The sequence below is a fragment of the Malania oleifera genome, chromosome 8 (assembly GCF_029873635.1).
Source record: "Malania oleifera isolate guangnan ecotype guangnan chromosome 8, ASM2987363v1, whole genome shotgun sequence".
Lineage (NCBI taxonomy): Eukaryota > Viridiplantae > Streptophyta > Magnoliopsida > Santalales > Ximeniaceae > Malania > Malania oleifera.
The window spans coordinates 99,170,615-99,189,458 of record NC_080424.1 but is presented as its reverse complement, the minus strand read 5'-3'; the positions used below and the strand labels follow the sequence as shown (position 1 = coordinate 99,189,458).

Below are 18,844 nucleotides of genomic sequence, written 5' to 3'. Positions count from 1 at the left end.
ATTTGTAATTACTGATAATAACTCACAATATTCAGTTTTTTTTTTTTTTTTTTTTTATCGTAGCTATTTGGGTTGGCTATTTTTATTTTAACTTTTGATAATTGGATGCTAGGAGTACCGGTGGGGGCCCCGGCCTCCGACACTAAAAGTCGTCGTCGCTAGCAATTTCTGACCGGTCAGCCCTCCTTTTCCGATCAATGGGATCTTCAGACAAGTTTCACTATCTCTTTGGTTCACCACATTCCTAGGGATCCTCCGCAGTGGCCACCCAGCACCTCCAATGGATTCGTCTTCCTCTTTTCTTCTTACTTCTCTCCTTCTTCTTCTTATCTTGTTCCACCGCTTCTCACTTCACCTGTCCTCGCCGACCTCCGAAGATCTCTTCGATGCCTGGTGCCGACAACATGGAAAAACGTACTCTTCCGGGCAAGAAAGGCAGCGCAGACTCGAGGTCTTCGAAGACAACCTCGCCTTCGTCACCCGTCACAACGCGGCGGCCAGTTCCTCCTACTCACTCTCTCTCAACGCCTTCGCCGATCTCACTCACCACGAGTTCAAAGCCTTTCGCTTGGGCCTCTCTGCTTCCAGGAGTCGACCACTTCGGGATTCTCCGGTGCCCTTTCGCGATGTGATTGTTCCTTCTTCTATAGATTGGAGGAAGAAAGGGGCAGTGACGCATGTTAAAGATCAAGGAAGCTGTGGTATTTATGCTTCTTTGGACTTTTTTTCTTTTCTTTTCCTTTCAAAGATGTTTGTGTGTTTTGTTTTCTTAGGCACATTAATTTGGTTTTTTTCTCAAGTATTATTGTGCTTCGCTGCCAATTTGAAACATCCATATGAATTTGATGTGTATTTCATGTCTAAATTATGCATGTAACCTAATAGGCAGCTCAACTTTTCAGGCGTGGCGACGATTATCTGAGATGCTAGATTTTAAGCCTCTGTAATTTTCTTATTCAGCAATTAAGCAAAGCACGAATTTTGGGTTTCTATATGATGCCAGAAACACAAGTATTACTCTGTTTTTGTCCAAAACAAAATGCTGCCAAGTGCCAAATCCCCCATTCTATATACTATTTGGAGTTATTGGGCGTGTGGTGAAATGACCCTGCAGTGGGCTCTGATTTCGGTCCTCTAGACTTCTTCTGTCTTCTTGCTTTTGTGTTTTGTACTTGTCCGCATGCATGTTTCGGAACATGCTTGCTTTATGATACCTCTATTAGGAAGGAGGACAAGCTGGACTGCAGGAAGATAGTATTCACAGTGATAAGCGTTTTTCCTTTAGAAAAATTTAGAAATGGTTTCTCCATGTAGGATTTTGAATTAACATGTAATATTAGCACCTGGATTAACACGAAGTCACAAAGTGAGAGGTATATTTTGGTATGAGCCCCAACGACCTAAGTCTTGGTCCACTTTAGTGGATCCAAACATTAATATAACGATCCATGGAAGAACCGTTCTTGCAAATTTTCTTTTTTCTTAAAGGGTATACAAATTTCACAAGAAGAAATGTTGTCCTCAGATAGGTTAATAAATAAACTTCATGGTCATTCAGTCTTGATGCAGTGCTTGAAATTTTTACTCAGAAGAAGAATTATAAACAGAAGGATGTTGGACTGGATATGAATAAAGTGGTTGCTTATTTTACTGTATTCTTTTTGTTCTTCATAGAAATATTATTTTGTTTATCTGGTTCTTTGTTATATTCATACCATACGGTGTTACAATTCATTTTTTCCAGAGAAGTGTGTGTCAGGTTAGTGATCTCACATATTATTTTAGAGCTAAGTCATGAAGGAGAATTCACATTTTGTCTTAGAACCATATTGTTAGTGTTAACTTTCTTTGTTATGCAACGGTGCCCTTGTGTTTAATAAGATTGTTCCTGTATAGTCCTAAAATATTTTCTGCTGCATTGTCCAGGTGCTTGTTGGTCTTTCTCAGCCACTGGGGCAATAGAAGGTATTAATAAGATTTTTACTGGATCTCTGGTCAGTCTTTCTGAACAAGAGTTAGTAGATTGTGATAAATCTTACAATGCTGGCTGTGATGGTGGACTCATGGATTACGCATATCAGTTTGTTATAGACAACCATGGGATTGACACAGAGGAAGATTACCCATATCAAGGGAGAGGAAGATCATGCAATAAAAACAAAGTACCCCTCTCCTTCCCTCTCTATCTCTCTGCTTGCACATGTATTTTTTATATTTAAGAGACTTGATATTTTTCACACCTCTAAAATCTTACTTCTTTTTTTATCATTTTTTTGGTGGTGTGAATTCATTCTTGAAGTTGCTGTATCTAACAATATACTGATTCTGGCAATGAAATATTTATCATTTTTTGAATTCCTCATCTATTCATGTTGCAGTTGAGCAGGCATGTTGTAACAATTGACAGCTATATTGATATACCTGAAAGTAACGAGAAATTGCTACTACAAGCTGTTGCAACTCAACCTGTAAGTGTAGGTATATGTGGCAGTGAGAGAGCATTCCAGCTGTACTCAAAGGTCGATCCTTAAACTGTATTTCCATGGGACTATATTACTGTTAAAAGTACAAGACTTCACAATTGTAAGTATTTTGGTGTCTGTGACAGGGTATTTTTACTGGCCCGTGTTCAACTTCTCTAGATCATGCAGTATTGATTGTAGGGTATGGATCGGAAAAGGGAAAAGATTACTGGATAGTAAAAAATTCATGGGGAGCCCATTGGGGAATGAATGGCTATATTTACATCCTTCGCAACAGTGGCAACTCGGAAGGGGTCTGTGGTATTAACTTGTTGGCTTCGTATCCCATTAAAACTAGCCCAAATCCACCTCCTTCTCCTTCCCCAGCTCCCACTAGATGTGATCTTCTTACGTGGTGTTCAGAAAGTGAAACCTGCTGCTGTACCTGGCGCTTGCTTGGTATATGCTTTTCATGGAAATGTTGTGACTTGGAGTCTGCAGTGTGTTGTAAAGACCAGAGTCACTGCTGCCCTCATGATTATCCAATTTGCGATACAGACAGGAAGCAATGCCTCAAGGTATGTATTTTCCATCTTCTTTTGTAGTGGATAATGATGTACAGTCTTATGCATTATGGGTACATTTGGGTGTCCAAGTTAAATAATTCTTCAGTGCATTATAAGTAATAGCATTATGTTTTTCCATTTCATTTGTGACATATTCTAACTTTTAGCACTTTCTGTTCAAATAAAGTCCTTTCTGAATTTTGGTGAATACTATTTTATTACTATTGCTACTGCTGCTGCTGCGAACTACTACAACTGTTACTATTGTGGTTGTTAAAAATTTTTACAAGGCAAACATTAGTTTCAAAACCATGTTTTTTTTAAGCACACGCAGTCACACAAGACAGGGTAGACCTATGGGAAATTGCACTTAGCTGACGCTTGGGATGTTAGGGAAATGAAATGTTGCTTTGATTTTGTTTCTTTACTTCATTGTGCACTGTCATTTGGTTTCTTGTTCCTACCTTGTTTGCTTCCTCTTCTAGTAAATGCCACTCCCAAAAAAAAACATAATAGTAATGATGATAAGTGAAACACTGATTTCATAATGGAAAAAACTATTATTTTAAAGCTTTCTTTTTTGTTTGGTTGGTAGAATTCGTGATTTGGGGTTAAGTAGCTGAGTGAGCTTTAGCTTTTTGTATTCTAATGGACTGTCACGTGCTTGCAGAACATGGGGAATATTACAATAGTGAAAGGGCTTGAAAAGAGAGGCTCTGTTGGGAAGTTCGGTGGTTGGAGTTCATTTCTTGAGGCTTGGAATATGTGAAAAAAGCCTTCTGCATCAGTGAGTCATTTTTTAATATTGAACTTGTGTTACTTTGTATGCCCTATCAAAGATTCTACTGTATAGCATGAATTTTTTCTGACTTGATTCAAGTCCTAAAGACCAATTTTTGTTTTGTTGTTGATCGACATTTTGCAGCTATTAAAGATCAACAAAATTTGTGTAGTTGATATCTCCTTGATTCTAATCAACTAAAATTGAACCCATACAATTCTACTTCCCGCATATGAAGATTTTATTCAGCACTTGAACCTTAAAATAATAAATAAATAGGATCTTGATATGTTCATTTGACAGAGAGATAGATTGGGATGGTGAATGGAAACCAACTTGAATCAGATTTCATTTTAGGCAGGCAACTAGATTGAGATAAGGAAATCGTCTCTAAGAGCATTTTTACAGTAGCAAATCAGAATAGGAACCTGCATATAGGTTGGCGCCATACTCCCGGATTTTCTTCATGTCGGATAGATTTAACAGCCAGAGGGATACCATTCTGAACCTTTGCTGTGCAGATAGTCCTCTTCTGGAAATATTATGAGCTAGATTGAAAGTTCTGGAGATATAGTCTTCGTGTGATTTTGCTCACAGATTTAAGCTTTAAATTGCAATCCGAACTAGAAATTGCTTACCATGTGTTTGAGAGCTTGGATTTTGTCATCATACAAATCGAAATATAAAATGCTTCCAAACAAAATAAAACAAAACATGACATTTCACCATGGCATGATTTGGAGCCGAATTCAGATGAAATATGTATCTGGATGAACAGGTTAGGGCTGTCAATGGGGAGACCCTAGATCAGTTTGTCTAAAGAAATGAAGTCACCTGTGTATTGCAACACTGCACAGGAAGTAACAGACAAAGCCAGGTGAAAAATGGAAATTCCCCATTTGTGATTTATGAGTAATGCATGCTTGTTTGGATGTGGATTGGCAGGCATAGTCAGCATGGTGGCATTTGTGGCTATTAATGGTCATTGCTCCATCTCATTCCTTCATTATCTTGTAAGGTCCCTACAAATTTTCGTGCACCCCCACAATAATATCGAGGTTTGAGATACCATCACTCTCCCTCTTATCATCTTCCTTCTAGTACAGCCTATGTTTGGAATGAATTCAAAGTAAAAATGAAATGAAAAAATTGTAAAAATTAATTTCATTCTATTTCATTTTATTTTTATTTATCAAACAAATTATTAGAGTGGAATGAAATGGAAATTCCTATAGCCAATTTATAAAATTGTAGAAGTTAATTACATTTCATTCCGTTTCATTATAGTCTTGTGTACCAAATAAATTTTGTATTGTTTGCAAGTTTCGAGAATGAAGAATCGTTAATTATCATTTGATTTTGTAATAAAATATTACTTATAAATTTTGTGTAATTATTAAATTGAGATTATGAGTTTCTAAACACAAAGCACAATATCTTCTATAATCTGAAATGTACACCTACTGCTACCATTTTTTTTAAAATTCTTGATAATAAATATAAAGAATCTTAAAAGAGTGGCCAAAAGCATTGTAAGATTTTCTCCGGAAGAAGGAGAAGCACGTGCCACATACCGCACACGGTGCGGATAAGACCACATCCCCAGTTTCCAAACACTCCCAAAATCTCTTCATTATCCACAAGCCCCCCTCTCTCTCCTCTTTAAACCACCAGAATCCCAGATAGGATTTGCTTCTGCTTAGGAGAGAGCGACTGTAGAAGTAGAAGGAGAAGAAGAGATCCTCAGCAAACCACACATTATGGCAACAGGCGAAAGAACCTTCAACTTCTCGCTCAGTCGCTCTGCCCAAACGCAATGCTTCCCCTTTTCTTTCTCTATTCTCTTTATCTCTCTCTCTCATTAGATTCGCACTTCTGGTCTGTGGATTCCCCATCAAGCAATGGCTCTTCCGCAGCTCATCCCCTCTGCTTCTTCCTCCCTCGCCCACAAACCTTCCTTAAACCCTAATTCCTGTTCCTCCAGTCACACTCATGGCCCACGCTCGTGGCCATCTCCGCCGAGGTTCCTTGCCTCCTCTCTAGGCCGTCACCGCCACTGCTGCCGCCGGAACCCTTACTCCCTCAGGTGCTCCGCCTCCTCCTTCTCCGAGAAGCACCACACGGGATCTCCGCAGTCTGACGACGTCGTTGAACTCCCTCTCTTCCCTCTCCCGCTTGTCCTCTTCCCCGGCGCCATCCTCCCCCTGCAGATCTTCGAGTTTCGGTACCGCATGATGATGCACTCCCTCCTCCAGACCGATCTCCGGTTCGGGGTTATATACTCCGACTCCGCCACTGGCACCGCCGACGTCGGCTGCGTCGGCGAGGTCGTCAAGCACGAACGCCTCGTTGACGACAGGTTCTTCTTAATCTGCAAGGGGCAGGAGCGCTTCCGAGTCACGAATCTCGTCCGGACCAAACCCTACCTCGTCGCGGAGGTCACTTGGCTCGAGGACCGGCCGTCCGGCGATGGCGACGACGATTTGGATGCCTTGGCCGGCGAGGTTGAGACGTACATGAAGGACGTGATCAGATTATCGAATCGATTGAACGGGAAACCGGAGAAGGAAGCGCAGGACTTGAGGAGAAATCTGTTTCCAACGCCATTCTCTTTCTTCGTTGGGAGCACGTTTGAGGGCGCGCCGAGAGAGCAGCAGGCGCTGCTGGAGTTGGAGGAGACGGCGACGAGATTGAAGAGAGAGAAGGAAACGTTGAGGAATACGCTCAATTACTTGACTGCGGCATCGGCTGTCAAAGATGTGTTTCCATCATCATAAATGAGAAGAGGGTTAGGGTAGAAGCTGCACCGGAGAGGTTTACTTTTTTCATGGAAGCATAAGATAGAGGCGAGCAATTTCAAGAACATAGGTATTGATGCTTGCTCTTGCATATTTCACGTGAAGGGTATATAAATTTGTAAATTTTGATGTGTAGTTTAATAAATCTGCCTTCTCTGTGATTATACTTTGCCTGTTCTGCTATATTGCAGTTTTCCTCTATTTATACTAGCTGATATGAAGTGTATCTACTGGTTTTGTCAACTTTCTAAACTTCATGGGAAGTATAAATGGACTTGAGAGAAATTCAAAGGGGATTTTGATCTGTTCTCCGCATATAATTATATTGGGCTTAGTGGGTCTGTTTATTTATATATTTCTGGAGTTGGAAAACAATAATATTCTTGACTTCATGTTGTGCTCAGAAAGGAATTACTCATATACTGCTGCTGCTGCCTAACAGGGTGGTTTAGATATGAAAGATTAGTAGCATGAGAGCAGGAATTTCAACAAAGGGAGATAATTTCTTGGTACTCAATTTTTATTCTTTTAGGTATCCTGTATATGGTCACCTTCTTAAGTAATGTCCTATGTGAATTTGCTTCAGTCCATTGGCTAAGGAGATTCAACAGCGTGTACATAAAAATTGAAACCAAAATAACCCAGGAAACTGAGACCTTGAGATTTGGTACAGAAAATAGGTGTTTTTTTTTTTTTTTTTTGCAATAATTGATTGCCATGATTGTAAATGATATTGTCAATTTTGTGTTCATTGCAGACTACTCAAACCTTTAGAGCATTGGAGGAGCATCCACTTTTTATTTTTTCAAAGATGCGATAATTTGCTTGGATCCTAGAAAAATATGAATGCCTTACATTGCCAAAATAATGCCTTTAGTCTTAACTATCCATAAATAAACACAATTACCCGAGTTCATTTTGTTTGCTGAGCAGCGAGCAATGTTATGGAATTTGTAGAGATGCTCTGAACAACAATCAACCATCTCTTCTAATCAAGCAGGCTTTATCGAGACTGGGTATCTCCACGTGATTGTATAGCTTTTATGAAATTTTATGTCCATAGTTTTCTACTTGGGCTGGTAATTGGTTTGCAGGGTATGTTGAAGCTGTTGTTCATTTCGCATAGTTTTCTACTTGGGATGGTAATTGGTTTGCAGGGTATGTTGAAGCTGTTGTTCATTTCTTATGATTTCCTGTTCCAAGTCTTTGTTGGTAGGGTATGAGTTGGTACAATTTAGTCAAAATATATACACTTGGATTTGTTCTAGTGAAATTTATGAGTTCTGAATAAGGCTTATGAGTAATATAGTTTGATTTGGTTATCGCATAATCGATGCCAGCAGCTTGAAAATTGTAGGACCCGGAATGATGCCTGGAAAACAATCAACACTAGGAGGAAAATAATGTTGGAAATTGCATAATCATTCAAGAGAGCTTGTAGGCTTTTAGCAGGTTCATTATCAAAATTGTGGAGCGTTGGTATTTCTTCCCCCCTTTTGTGTTAGCAGGTGATGTGCTGTGCTGTGCACAGAAGAAGGTGCTTTCTTTCTTCCTCCAAAGAGGAAGTGAGTCCAGAAAATGATGAACAATGGACTTGCTACTCAGCCACTCGACTTTATTGGATGAAAAGAGATTTATATTTTTGGAAGGAACATATAGTTTGCAAAACCAGATAAAGTTCTAGGAATCAGTTTATATGTGATAGGTGATCGACCATCTTAACATTCTTATTGTGACTTGTTCGAAGAATGGTTATCACAAACTGTAGCATCCTAAAAATTAAAAATTTCAAATAGACTGTTGGGAATACTCTTTGACACCCTTAGTAACTGTTCAGTGTACAAGGGATGATGCTGGGAGAGATTGGAAAAGACAAAATGGTGAATGCTCTTCAATCTTTGATTCCACTTGATCCCTATCGTCTCCTATCTATGTATCTGTCTATTGTGTGGAGGTTTGACCTGTTTAAGGCAAGATGTATTGAGATCCTATTTATCATCTATGAATTTACCAAGTTTATTCATCATCAGGATCCTAAGAAGTGTGATATTGCATATGAACAAAATATACATATGCATGAATTATTTAGGATAAAATGAAGGAAAACATTAGATGCATGAGCAACAAAAGCTATCTTTCACCATCTGCAAAGGAGACTATTTATTTATTCTCACCCTATGTTTGGGGAGCTCTTGATTTGGTTATGATGGATTTAAAAAATAATGTAATGTAAATTTAAAATAAAATTTATTTAAATATATTCAAATTCAAATTTAAGGTTCGAAATTTATGCTTTCACACTACTTCAATTTTGCATTTTAATTTATCGTAGTTGTCTCCCTCTATTCATTTTTTTACAATCCGTTTAGAACTTGGAAAATATTGAGAAAAGGAAAAAAAAAGTAAGAAGGTTTTTACTTTTTCAAGGAAGTAGAAACAATAAAAATAAAAATAAAAAAAATATATATCAAATTAATGAATAAAATTTTAATTTTATAAATAATTTTTTATTTTTAATAGTATTTGATGTGGGGAGAAGATATAGTTGAAATTAATTTTTTTTCTTTTTTTCCTTTCTTTTTTTTTTTTTTCCAATGAAATTCTTGATTCAATCAATGGGTCCATTTAGATTAAAGATTTTACTTGAGAAAAGGGAAGGGAAAAAAATAAAAAGGAAAATGAGGAAATTTATTTTGCATTATATTTCCTTCTATATTAAATTATATTTAAAATGAAAATTTATTTTAATATGACTAAAAATTAAGAATTAAATATTAATGATGTTTAAAATTAAAATTTTATTTATATATTGAATTTATTTTTTATTTTTATTTTTTAATTTTCTTTGTAATTAAATATAAAAATGTGAATTTTTTCATATCTTTCTTTTTATTTTCTCAATATTTTTTGAATTTAAAAAACGGAGCCTTAATGTTCTAATGCTACTCTTTCATTGCACCAAATATTTTGATTGCTAAATGTGAACCTTGTTTCAAGTTGCAGCATGAGGTACAAGGCATCAAAGATTCAGTCTTATGAGAGTGCATATTGTGAAATGGTGATGCTATAAATAGTTGGAACAAAGTTGACTTTTGATCAAACTATCTATCTCTTTAAGTAGGAGAGACTATGATCCATTCACACTGCAATTTTACTTTAATTTCTTTTTGTATCTGCTTGTTTAGTTAATTCAATATCTTTTTTTCAATGCCTTTTGAAATGAAAATCAATTCTTTAATTGGTCGGTTACAAATTCTGCAAGATTATTGGAATATTCGTAAGGTTTGACGTAAGGTTATTCCATTTCCCATTTCAACAAGACTCATACCCAAGTTCCATTGGTTCGAGTCTGCTATTTTGATCATTATTTTCCTACTCTCAGAGGGAGAGATCCTTCCCCTTTAGGTCGATTTCGATTGTGGGCAAAGAGGTTTATTCCTTTAATTCATGACATAGATTGATTCTGATATGGTCGACATGTTGATATTCTTGGAAGTCTAACATATTCTCATGAAACATGGACATCATATTCCTAACTATCCCCATGAGTAAGTTTCATGCGAATCCTATTCCCATAGAAATCTTACTTTTTGGATCAAATTGGCTAACTAAATTGACTCTTGAATAACAATGCCCTGTAATTTATTATAATTACTCTATTATTATATTTAAAATAGTAAATTATTAATAAAACAAAATTTTAAATTTTGAATTAGTATAATATTAGTTATTTTTAATTAGAAAATATATAAAATGCTAATTAAATATATAAATTATTTTTTTAAATTCCTATTAAAAGTGTAAATATTCATGTTAACCAACATTTTAATTGGCTTTTATACTTTATCAAATAAAAGTAATATTATTATTGTCTTATAAAAATTTAATATAGTAGTAAATATTTAGGCATTATATCATCCTCAATTATTTCGGTTAATCAATTATTGACTTTTAAATGTTTTAAATTTATAATTATTGAAAATTTTAGAATATACATTTAACTAAGTAAATAATTTTAGTAAGTTTTTGGATTGAAAAATATAATTGTACTTAATATGTTAGCTATACACATTTCAAGGACATAATGGTCATCTTCTTAAAATACTTGCCATGATTTCCATGTTGGACAAAATATTGATATGGAAATTCTATGTACATTTCCAACAATCTATTTTCAAGAATGAGATTCCTAAGAATGTCTTTCTATGAGAATATTTTTTATGTCGTAAATCAAACGATTCCCCTTGGCTATGGATAATGTTAGCATCGGAGGAGTCCATAGGTGTGTTTGATACACATGGATAAGTATCAACTTAACCCAAAAACTTAAGTTTATTGAGTTTTGGGTTCAATCATGTATATAAACAACCATCATCCACTCATTTTTTCTAATGTGGAACAAACTTATAAGTGAAATTCTCAACAATCTCCCCCTCACTTGTGAGTTTCCTTCCAATTGTTTCCCCTTAAATGGAAGTCATCTTTTCTCTCATGGGACTAAATCTCCAACAGTTTGCTCAAGTGGGTCTTACCATTACGTCTTACGTGTCTCGCCTATTTGGATCCATCTTGATAGCTTAAATAATCCTTCTTTAGTCTCAGTCACATACTCCCACGCCCAGAGTTATGAACTGTTAACTTTGATACCACTTGTTAATACCAAAAGAGTTTATATGTTTGTTTGATACACATGAGTGAGCACCAACTTGATCCAAAAGTTTAAGCCTATTGGGTCTTGAGCTCAATCATGTATATAAGCACTCATTATCCACTCACTTTTTCCAATGTAAGACAAACTCACAAGTGAAATTCTCAACAAATAATATATTTAATCTTGTGAAAAACAAATACTTTACAAAAATATATTACAGAATGCTTTGACTAAAAAATGCTTCATCTAAAAACCTCACATTTATTATAGATTTCAAATAGATAACCTTTTTAAATATAAGTGATAAAAACAAAATTAATGTCAACTAATAACATTTAAGTTTTGAAGTTGTGAATAACATATCAACATGACTTCCTTCAAAATCAACATGAAAAGAATCCTTTACGAGGGGAGAGAACATTTAATAAACACATATTAGGAATATATGGGTCTTTGAATAGTTGTGAAATTGTAAAATTAAGAGGGGCATTCTTGCGGAATTTATAAAACTTCTCTTTAATTTTCAACAATTTTTCTTTAATAGTTCAATAACAACTTTATAGTCACCTTTAATTTAATTTATCTCCATCTCTTTTTCCCTCATCATTTGATAAATTATTTTTCTAGGCTTTTACTTTTGTGAACTGGATTGAATTTTGTTTATATTTGCCCACTTTTGGACCGACTAAAATATCAACGGATCATGTTATAATAGAATTAGCAAATGCAGAAGAAAAAGGTAAAATAAAATTGTTAAAATTAATGTCATGTTTAATATTATATTTGAGCAGGAAAATGATGAGATGGCTTATTTTTACAATTATGTTTAATTATTCCTATTTAATTGTACCTAAAAGAAAAAAAATTGTAACATAATACTATTGTTACACAAGTATTCTAATTTGACTAAAATTACGAAACCTAAAATACATGTGAATGAGAATTATATTAAAAATTAAGCATAGATAAATATTTATCTTCTATATCTTTTGATGATTATTTTTTTTATTTTTTTCTGTATCTATTGTGATTTACAAAAAAAAAAAATTATTTTTTAATTAGAGCAATGTATCTCCTTAGTAATTAATAATAAATTCCAATGCAATGTGATGATTGCATGATCACTTCAATTTTGATAAGAAAATTATAGTTAAGTGATTACCTTTCATTTAAAAGTCAAAAATTTTATTAAAAAATAGAGACAAAGTTTAGTCATATTTACTATTCTATTTGGCTTTACAAATTAAGTATCTATATTTATTCTGTTTCCTTTCTCTTTTTCATAAAGAATGTTGAAGTCAAAATTTTAATTTGTCAACTAAGGCTCTCACTTTTTTTTTATTATGGTATTTTTTTTTTTTTAAAGCTTAGAGAATATGTTTTTATGAATTATGATTGATATCATCAAATGGGATATTCTTCTAAGAGGCAAGATTCTTTTTGTCCTCCAATAAAAATATTTATTTTCTTTTTATTAACTTGTAAGTAGTGGAAATGACTTAAATGCTTTTTTTTTGTTTTATATTGTACAAAAATATTTTTTATTATATGAAAATATCTAAGTTCAGGGTATTTTTCCCAATAATAATACAATGCTACAAATTTTATGAAAATATCTAAGTTCGTTATAATAAAATATCTTTTTATTATATGAAAATATCTAGATTTTAGGTATTTTTTTCTCAATAATAATACAATGCTACAAATTTTTGTCACGTTATATAAGATTTTGATATATAATTTATTTAATATAATTTTTTAAAAATAATAAATTGTATGACAACTCCTAAAATTTTTAACAAATTAAAGCTCAAATCTTCGTTCATGAATTTTGTTGAATTTGAAAATTTTAAGAATCAAATTTTATTACATTTAAAATTTTACGAATATCAACTATATATTATTTGTACTCTATCATTTTATCTTATGCAATGAAATAACGAATTTATTTCTTTTGGTTTTTCACGTTAAAAAATAAAAATAATGGATAAAATTATCATCAAATATATTAAAGGGTAAAAGTGATTGGCTTTTTTTTAAAATTTATTGAAAAATCATAAATATTTTTTATAGTTTCAAAAATATCGACGATTCTGTTTAGAAAAAGATGTAAACCTCTTATCAAATTTCAAAAACCATGAAAACTTCTCTGAAATTTTATAAAAAATGTACAAATTTTTCTTTATATTCTAGTAGACTAGAAAGGTATAAGTATCTAGATTTATGAGATTTTTGAAACTTGAGGTCCACTTCTTTCTCCTAAACTTAAAAAAAAAAAAAAAAAGTGTATGAAAATTTTGAAACCTTATGATCTGTTTGGATCAAGGATTCTGTTTGGAAAAAGAAAATAAATAAATAAACAAATTTTTCATTATATTTATCTCTACATTAAATTGTATTAAAATAATGTTATTCCAATATGATTAATAATTTAAAAAATAGATGTTAGTCATGCATAAAATTAAAATTTTATTCATTAATTTATTATATATTTTCACTTTTCTTGATAACCAGATATAAAAAAAAAAAAAAAAATTCTTTATTACATGTCTAGAAATATAATGGATTTAAGATAATGAAAACAAGTTTATTACTTGATTTCATCAAGTTCTCCATTGAAAATCTCATTCTATTCATAAGCTAAATCGACGCTACTTTTGAAACTCAGAAAATATTAAAAAAGAAAAAAATATATTAAAAAATTCATATTTTATTTTTGACTATTAAGGAAATGAGAATGAAAATTAAAAAGATATAAAATCTATCGACAAGATTTTAATTTTATATATCATTAATATTTTATTTTTATTACTTTTTAGTCATATTTAAATAAATTTATATTTTTAATAGTATTTAATATAAAGGGCCAAAAAAGTTTTTTGTAATTTATGTTTTTAAAAATTAGGATTAACCGATTAAGATTGAATAATGCAGTATTTTGAGAACGTGCGACGGCATGCGCGGCGAAAACGGGTCCACGGTACGCCATTGGCGAAAAATCAAGGGGCGTTTCCGTAATATTCATTCGAAAATGCAGAGATTCTGGTCAACGTGGTGATGAGATTGAACGGGCGAGGCCTATATACAGAGGACAGGGGCATCGTTGCTTTCCAGCAGTTCTTTTTGCTTTGAGCAGTAGTTTCATTTCGTCGAAAGGGAAAAACAGGGAAAGAGACGGAAGGTGAAATGGCGGAAGTAGGGCAGGTGATAGGTTGCCACCATGTGGACTCCTGGAAGGATCAGCTTCAGAGTGCTAAAGATTCCGGTAAACTGGTACACCCAATTTCCTTTACTCCTCCATACTTTTCTCCTTACGCTTCTAACATTGAAAATCGTTTTTTCAATTACTCGGTTTATTTATTTATTTATAGTTCTTGATTTTAATTTAATGAGATGTTTCTGGGTGTATTGATTTTGATTTTCGTTTTTTCGTGTATGTTTTCTCCGTTTGGGTTGGAAATATGTATGCAGCACTTTTGGATTTGGGGCTGTTGGAGAGTTAATTCGGGTCCCCGTTTGGCTGCCGTGAAAAAGAGTCCGAAATTTGTTTGGGAAAATATGCTTTAAACTTGCAGTATACCCAATTCCTAAGTCCTAAAACCCTGTTTGGAACTCAGAAAACACTAGGGAAGGAAAAAAAAAACCATGAAAAAAAATTCACTTTTTATGGTTGATTATTGAAGAAAAACAAAAAAAAAAATTTGATTTTATACCTGGTTAACGTTTAATCTTTTTTTTTTAAATAATCATTTTATAACAAAATTTCATTTTTTTATTAGTATTTGATATAGAGGAAAATACAACTAAAAATGAATTTTGTTCTTATTTTTCTTTGTTTTCCTTTTCTTTAACAAAATTGTTGATTCAAAGGAAGCCTAAAGTTTTCTTCTGTATGTGGATGTTTGTGAAAGAGGCCATGGGTATGCACACAAACAAAGCAAGTTGAAAAGAAAACAGAAGAAGATGAGAACAACACTAAGACATTAGTGTACGCATAACAAGAAACCTTCGTGAAAATCTCTGCTACAATATCAAATAAAACTGCGTTAGATTTCAATTCCGGGAACAAGTGTGTGTATGCGTGTAGTTGTAATGTGAGAAACCTCAAAAAGCTCTCCTATAGCAATACAACGATATTAAACACGCTCCCCTTCCCAAACACACCCTTTTGAATATGAGCCACAACTCATGCACCCTTGCACCCTTTTGAATATGAGCCACAACTCAATAGTGAAAATCAATGCACCCTTGCACCCTTTTGAATATGAGTCACGACTCAATAGTGGAAATTAGTTCACCCTGCTGAAATATGACCCACAACATTGTGGGAATCATTTTTGTTCGTGTTTTTTTATTCCTAGGTTTATTTTTTCCTCTGATTTTAATTTTAATGAGTTGGTATGAGTGCGTGATCACGATTTGTTCTTTAACATATATTCCTTTAGCCTTGCAATGATCTATGCACAGCTCAATTAGGTTTGAAGAGTTAAATTTAGGCCCCTTTGTTGTTGGGAAAGTACTGATTTTAATTTAATGAGTTGGGTATGTACGAATGGTCCTTTAGTATATATTATTTTCCCCTTTGGTCTTGCAATGATCTATGCAGATCAATTAGGGTTGAAGAGTTAAATTTAGCCTCCTTTTGGTCGCCAGAAAAAGGATTCCGGCAAACTTTTGAGTAATTACAAATATGTGTTAAACTTTTATTGTTTTCAACATTTTTTTTCCCTATTTTAACAAACACTATTGATTGGATGAAATCCTTTTGTGGTCAATTTAACGGATGAGTTTGGTATATTTGGTTTGTTTCTATTATATGTTTCTCTGTCTAAACTCTCTAAGTTCACATATCCAAATTCTATTTGGACTAGGTACTCATACCTAGCCTATACAGTTTTGGGATTCATTTGAGAAATGAAGAAAATTTTCTAGAACAATGATGAATGAAGCATTTTTTGTGAGACTCAAGTTTTAGAAAAAAAATTTTCAATGAATATCGTTCATTTTTAGAAAAATATCTATATCTATGTATAAGGGACGACAATTGACACGGTCTCTTTCTATTTGTCTCAGACTCTCAGTTAACTTTTTCCTCTAAAATCCCTTAACTACCTTTTTTTTAACATCTGTGGCCAATAAAATCATGGGAATATCAAAGGAACGATTTTTTTTTTTTGTAAAAATTTTCCACGCTACTATTGCCAAAATTTCCTCTTCCACCCGTGTGATGCGAGCCACGAGGCTGATATATTTGTAATTGATGAATCATTAGGACTGGATATAAATACACCTGTATTCTTAGAGTTACTAGATGTAAGATTTGTTTTTTATTTGCTATATTCTAGATGATCCCAAATATACAATTTGGGGGTGGATAGCTATGGTGGTGACCTCATCTTTGAGGTGACACATCCCTAGGGACCTAGGAATCTATGATCATTATTGCTGCAGTAATTGATGAACACTTGGTATCAGTTATTGACTTGTTCACTGTGCCATGAGAATCCCATTGTTAAGGGTCAATAATACCAAAACTATTCCCTGAAAATTGTTAAGGGGGGTATGTGTTACAATAAAATCTAATATCATATTAAATTTATTTATTATTTTATGTAATACTATTTAACATTGTTTAAGGAGTTAATTATTTCTAATTTAGAAACATTTCACACGTTTACATAACAAAACTTTGTCCTTAAATTTTTCTGTGAGATCACTGTCCTGAATCATGCTCCTGAAGGATGAGATGAAGATCATTGCGTTTTGCAATGATTGTATGACCAAGTCATTTGTGATCATTGCCATACATGACCACCATGTTGCAACAAAACATGGTAATCCTGTGAAACACACCAATATAAACTTGAATCCAGGGGTTTTTTACCCCATGCTAAATGTCCCTTTATTTGGCCATGACTCAAAACCCAACTTTAACTTAAATAATTGATTCATTCACTTTTGTTTTGATTCAGTATGTTCCAAGTGAAAGTTCTATTTTGAATCCTGTGTTGAAGCTTGAGTTTTATTTCCACTCTGGTGATAATCGCACCAGTTGAGTGATTTATGTGTTGTATTTTCATTTCATTTCATTTTTTTTGTACATTTTTATTGGTTTGATGGGTGTAAAATTTTTTGGTTTATAGCAATTTCATTATGCTTTCTTGAAGTTTTAATTTTAATTTTTGTCCCTATTTTTTAATGGGCTTGGTGGAAGCAACATGAAGAGGATGTGGACTTCTGATTGATACCTATTTGAATTTCACATTTTAGTACACTAAGAGAGCTTTTTGATAGGTGGTGGTGGATTTTACAGCTACATGGTGCCCGCCTTGCCGTATAATGGCCCCAATTCTGTCAGAGATGGCTAAGAAGTTCACTGATGTCTTATTCCTGAAGGTGGATGTGGATGAATTGCAGGTGAAATAATCTGAGCTTGCATTTTTATTGATTATCTCATTACTTTATCCAATCTAATTTTTATAGAGCATATTTTACCCCAAGGTTTGTTTGATAGAATGAGTTGGACCAGGATGGAATGTGTTTTAATCTGTCCTCGCACCTTATTCAGTCACATTATGTATACAAAGGACATTATATTCCTTGTCCACTCCTCTTGCCCTATGTGCATTAGAAAAGATTATCAATGAAAAAGGGCTTACACAATTACAAGATTTCTTGGCCTGTAAAATTGTTAATTATTTAGTTATGCCACAGAATAGGATAATATATAGAACTCCACTGGCTTTGCTGTATAAAAAAAAACAGATTATATAGCCTTATTCTACGATATAGTGTCTTGGGACAAATATATGTATTCATGTATTATCCCTATGTCTTGTCATCCAGCTAATTTTACCGAATGGTGTTTCAGAATACCATTATCTTTTTAGAATGGTACTAAACTCTTGTGAAATCTCAAGTTCACTGACAAAAAATAGTGTTTCAGACTGTTGCTAGCGAGTGGAATGTGGACGCAATGCCAACCTTCCTATTCCTGAAAGGAGGAAACATGGTGGACAAGATTGTGGGTGCGCATAAGGAAGAGCTGGAGCAGAAGATAGTTAAACATACCACTGCAACCACAGCTGCTGCTTCTTCCACTGCAACTGCTTGACTTCTTATTTCGCTTAAATGCAAAACCTAAATTAGTGTTTACCATGTAGTTGGGACCTTGCAGATTTCATGTATGTTGCTAGTTGTTGCGACTTATATTGCATGGCTGATGTTAAAATCCTCGATTTCTTGGAGGATTTATGTGAATGCTTTTGTTGGGATGTTTGAATAGATTATTGCAAATAATTGGCTTGTTTACTAGCTATTAGTGATTGTCTCTCCTTGAGCTCCTGTCATCAATTCCTTTTAAAAAAATTGAAAATCAGTAGTAATGCGTTAGTTTATTATTGCCTGCCTGACTGAAATTCTTTAGCTTTTACTTCGCCAATTTCCTCTCGACAACAGGAGAGGTGTTGGTGTCGTGAAGGCTTGGTGCTCTGTTTTTCAAAGAAAAAGTATTGGACTAATCTTCTTGAATTTTGGAAAAAGGGTTTGAGAGTAGAGTTGGGCCAGTCTTATTGTGTAATTTTCCG

At 33.7% G+C, this 18,844-nt stretch overlaps 3 protein-coding genes across 12 annotated transcripts; all 3 read left to right on the top strand.

Moving 5' to 3' along the window:
- Positions 1-85: 85 nt before the first annotated feature.
- Positions 86-7,898, top strand: LOC131163099 (low-temperature-induced cysteine proteinase). Of its 6 annotated transcripts, none has more exons than XR_009138915.1 (7): positions 118-701; positions 1,927-2,162; positions 2,379-2,519; positions 2,609-3,040; positions 3,699-3,815; positions 7,050-7,116; positions 7,365-7,898. XR_009138915.1 is itself a non-coding variant. In XM_058119824.1 (6 exons), exons 1-5 carry the CDS (start codon positions 281-283, stop codon positions 3,795-3,797), a joined length of 1,329 nt encoding a protein of 442 aa, XP_057975807.1. In that variant the 5' UTR covers positions 86-280; the 3' UTR covers positions 3,798-3,815; positions 7,541-7,898. The 6 variants fall into 6 exon arrangements, 4 of the variants coding, with proteins under 4 accessions (XP_057975807.1, XP_057975803.1, XP_057975804.1 ...); XR_009138914.1 differs by having other exon boundaries at positions 7,050-7,274; XM_058119824.1 differs by lacking the exon at positions 7,050-7,116 and having other exon boundaries at positions 86-701; positions 7,541-7,898.
- LOC131163100 (uncharacterized) lies at positions 4,141-8,630 on the top strand. 5 transcript variants are annotated; one of them, XM_058119827.1, is made up of 3 exons: positions 4,141-6,677; positions 7,050-7,116; positions 7,365-7,898. In XM_058119827.1, exon 1 carries the CDS (start codon positions 5,711-5,713, stop codon positions 6,584-6,586), a length of 876 nt encoding a protein of 291 aa, XP_057975810.1. In that variant the 5' UTR covers positions 4,141-5,710; the 3' UTR covers positions 6,587-6,677; positions 7,050-7,116; positions 7,365-7,898. The 5 variants fall into 5 exon arrangements, with proteins under 5 accessions (XP_057975810.1, XP_057975809.1, XP_057975812.1 ...); XM_058119826.1 differs by having other exon boundaries at positions 7,050-7,274; XM_058119829.1 differs by lacking the exons at positions 7,050-7,116; positions 7,365-7,898 and adding an exon at positions 8,445-8,630.
- A 5,555-nt stretch (positions 8,631-14,185) lies between these two features.
- On the top strand, positions 14,186-18,576 carry LOC131163098 (thioredoxin H4-like). The gene is made up of 3 exons (XM_058119819.1): positions 14,186-14,531; positions 17,553-17,675; positions 18,205-18,576. Exons 1-3 carry the CDS (start codon positions 14,445-14,447, stop codon positions 18,370-18,372), a joined length of 378 nt encoding a protein of 125 aa, XP_057975802.1. The 5' UTR covers positions 14,186-14,444; the 3' UTR covers positions 18,373-18,576.
- Positions 18,577-18,844: the final 268 nt, after the last annotated feature.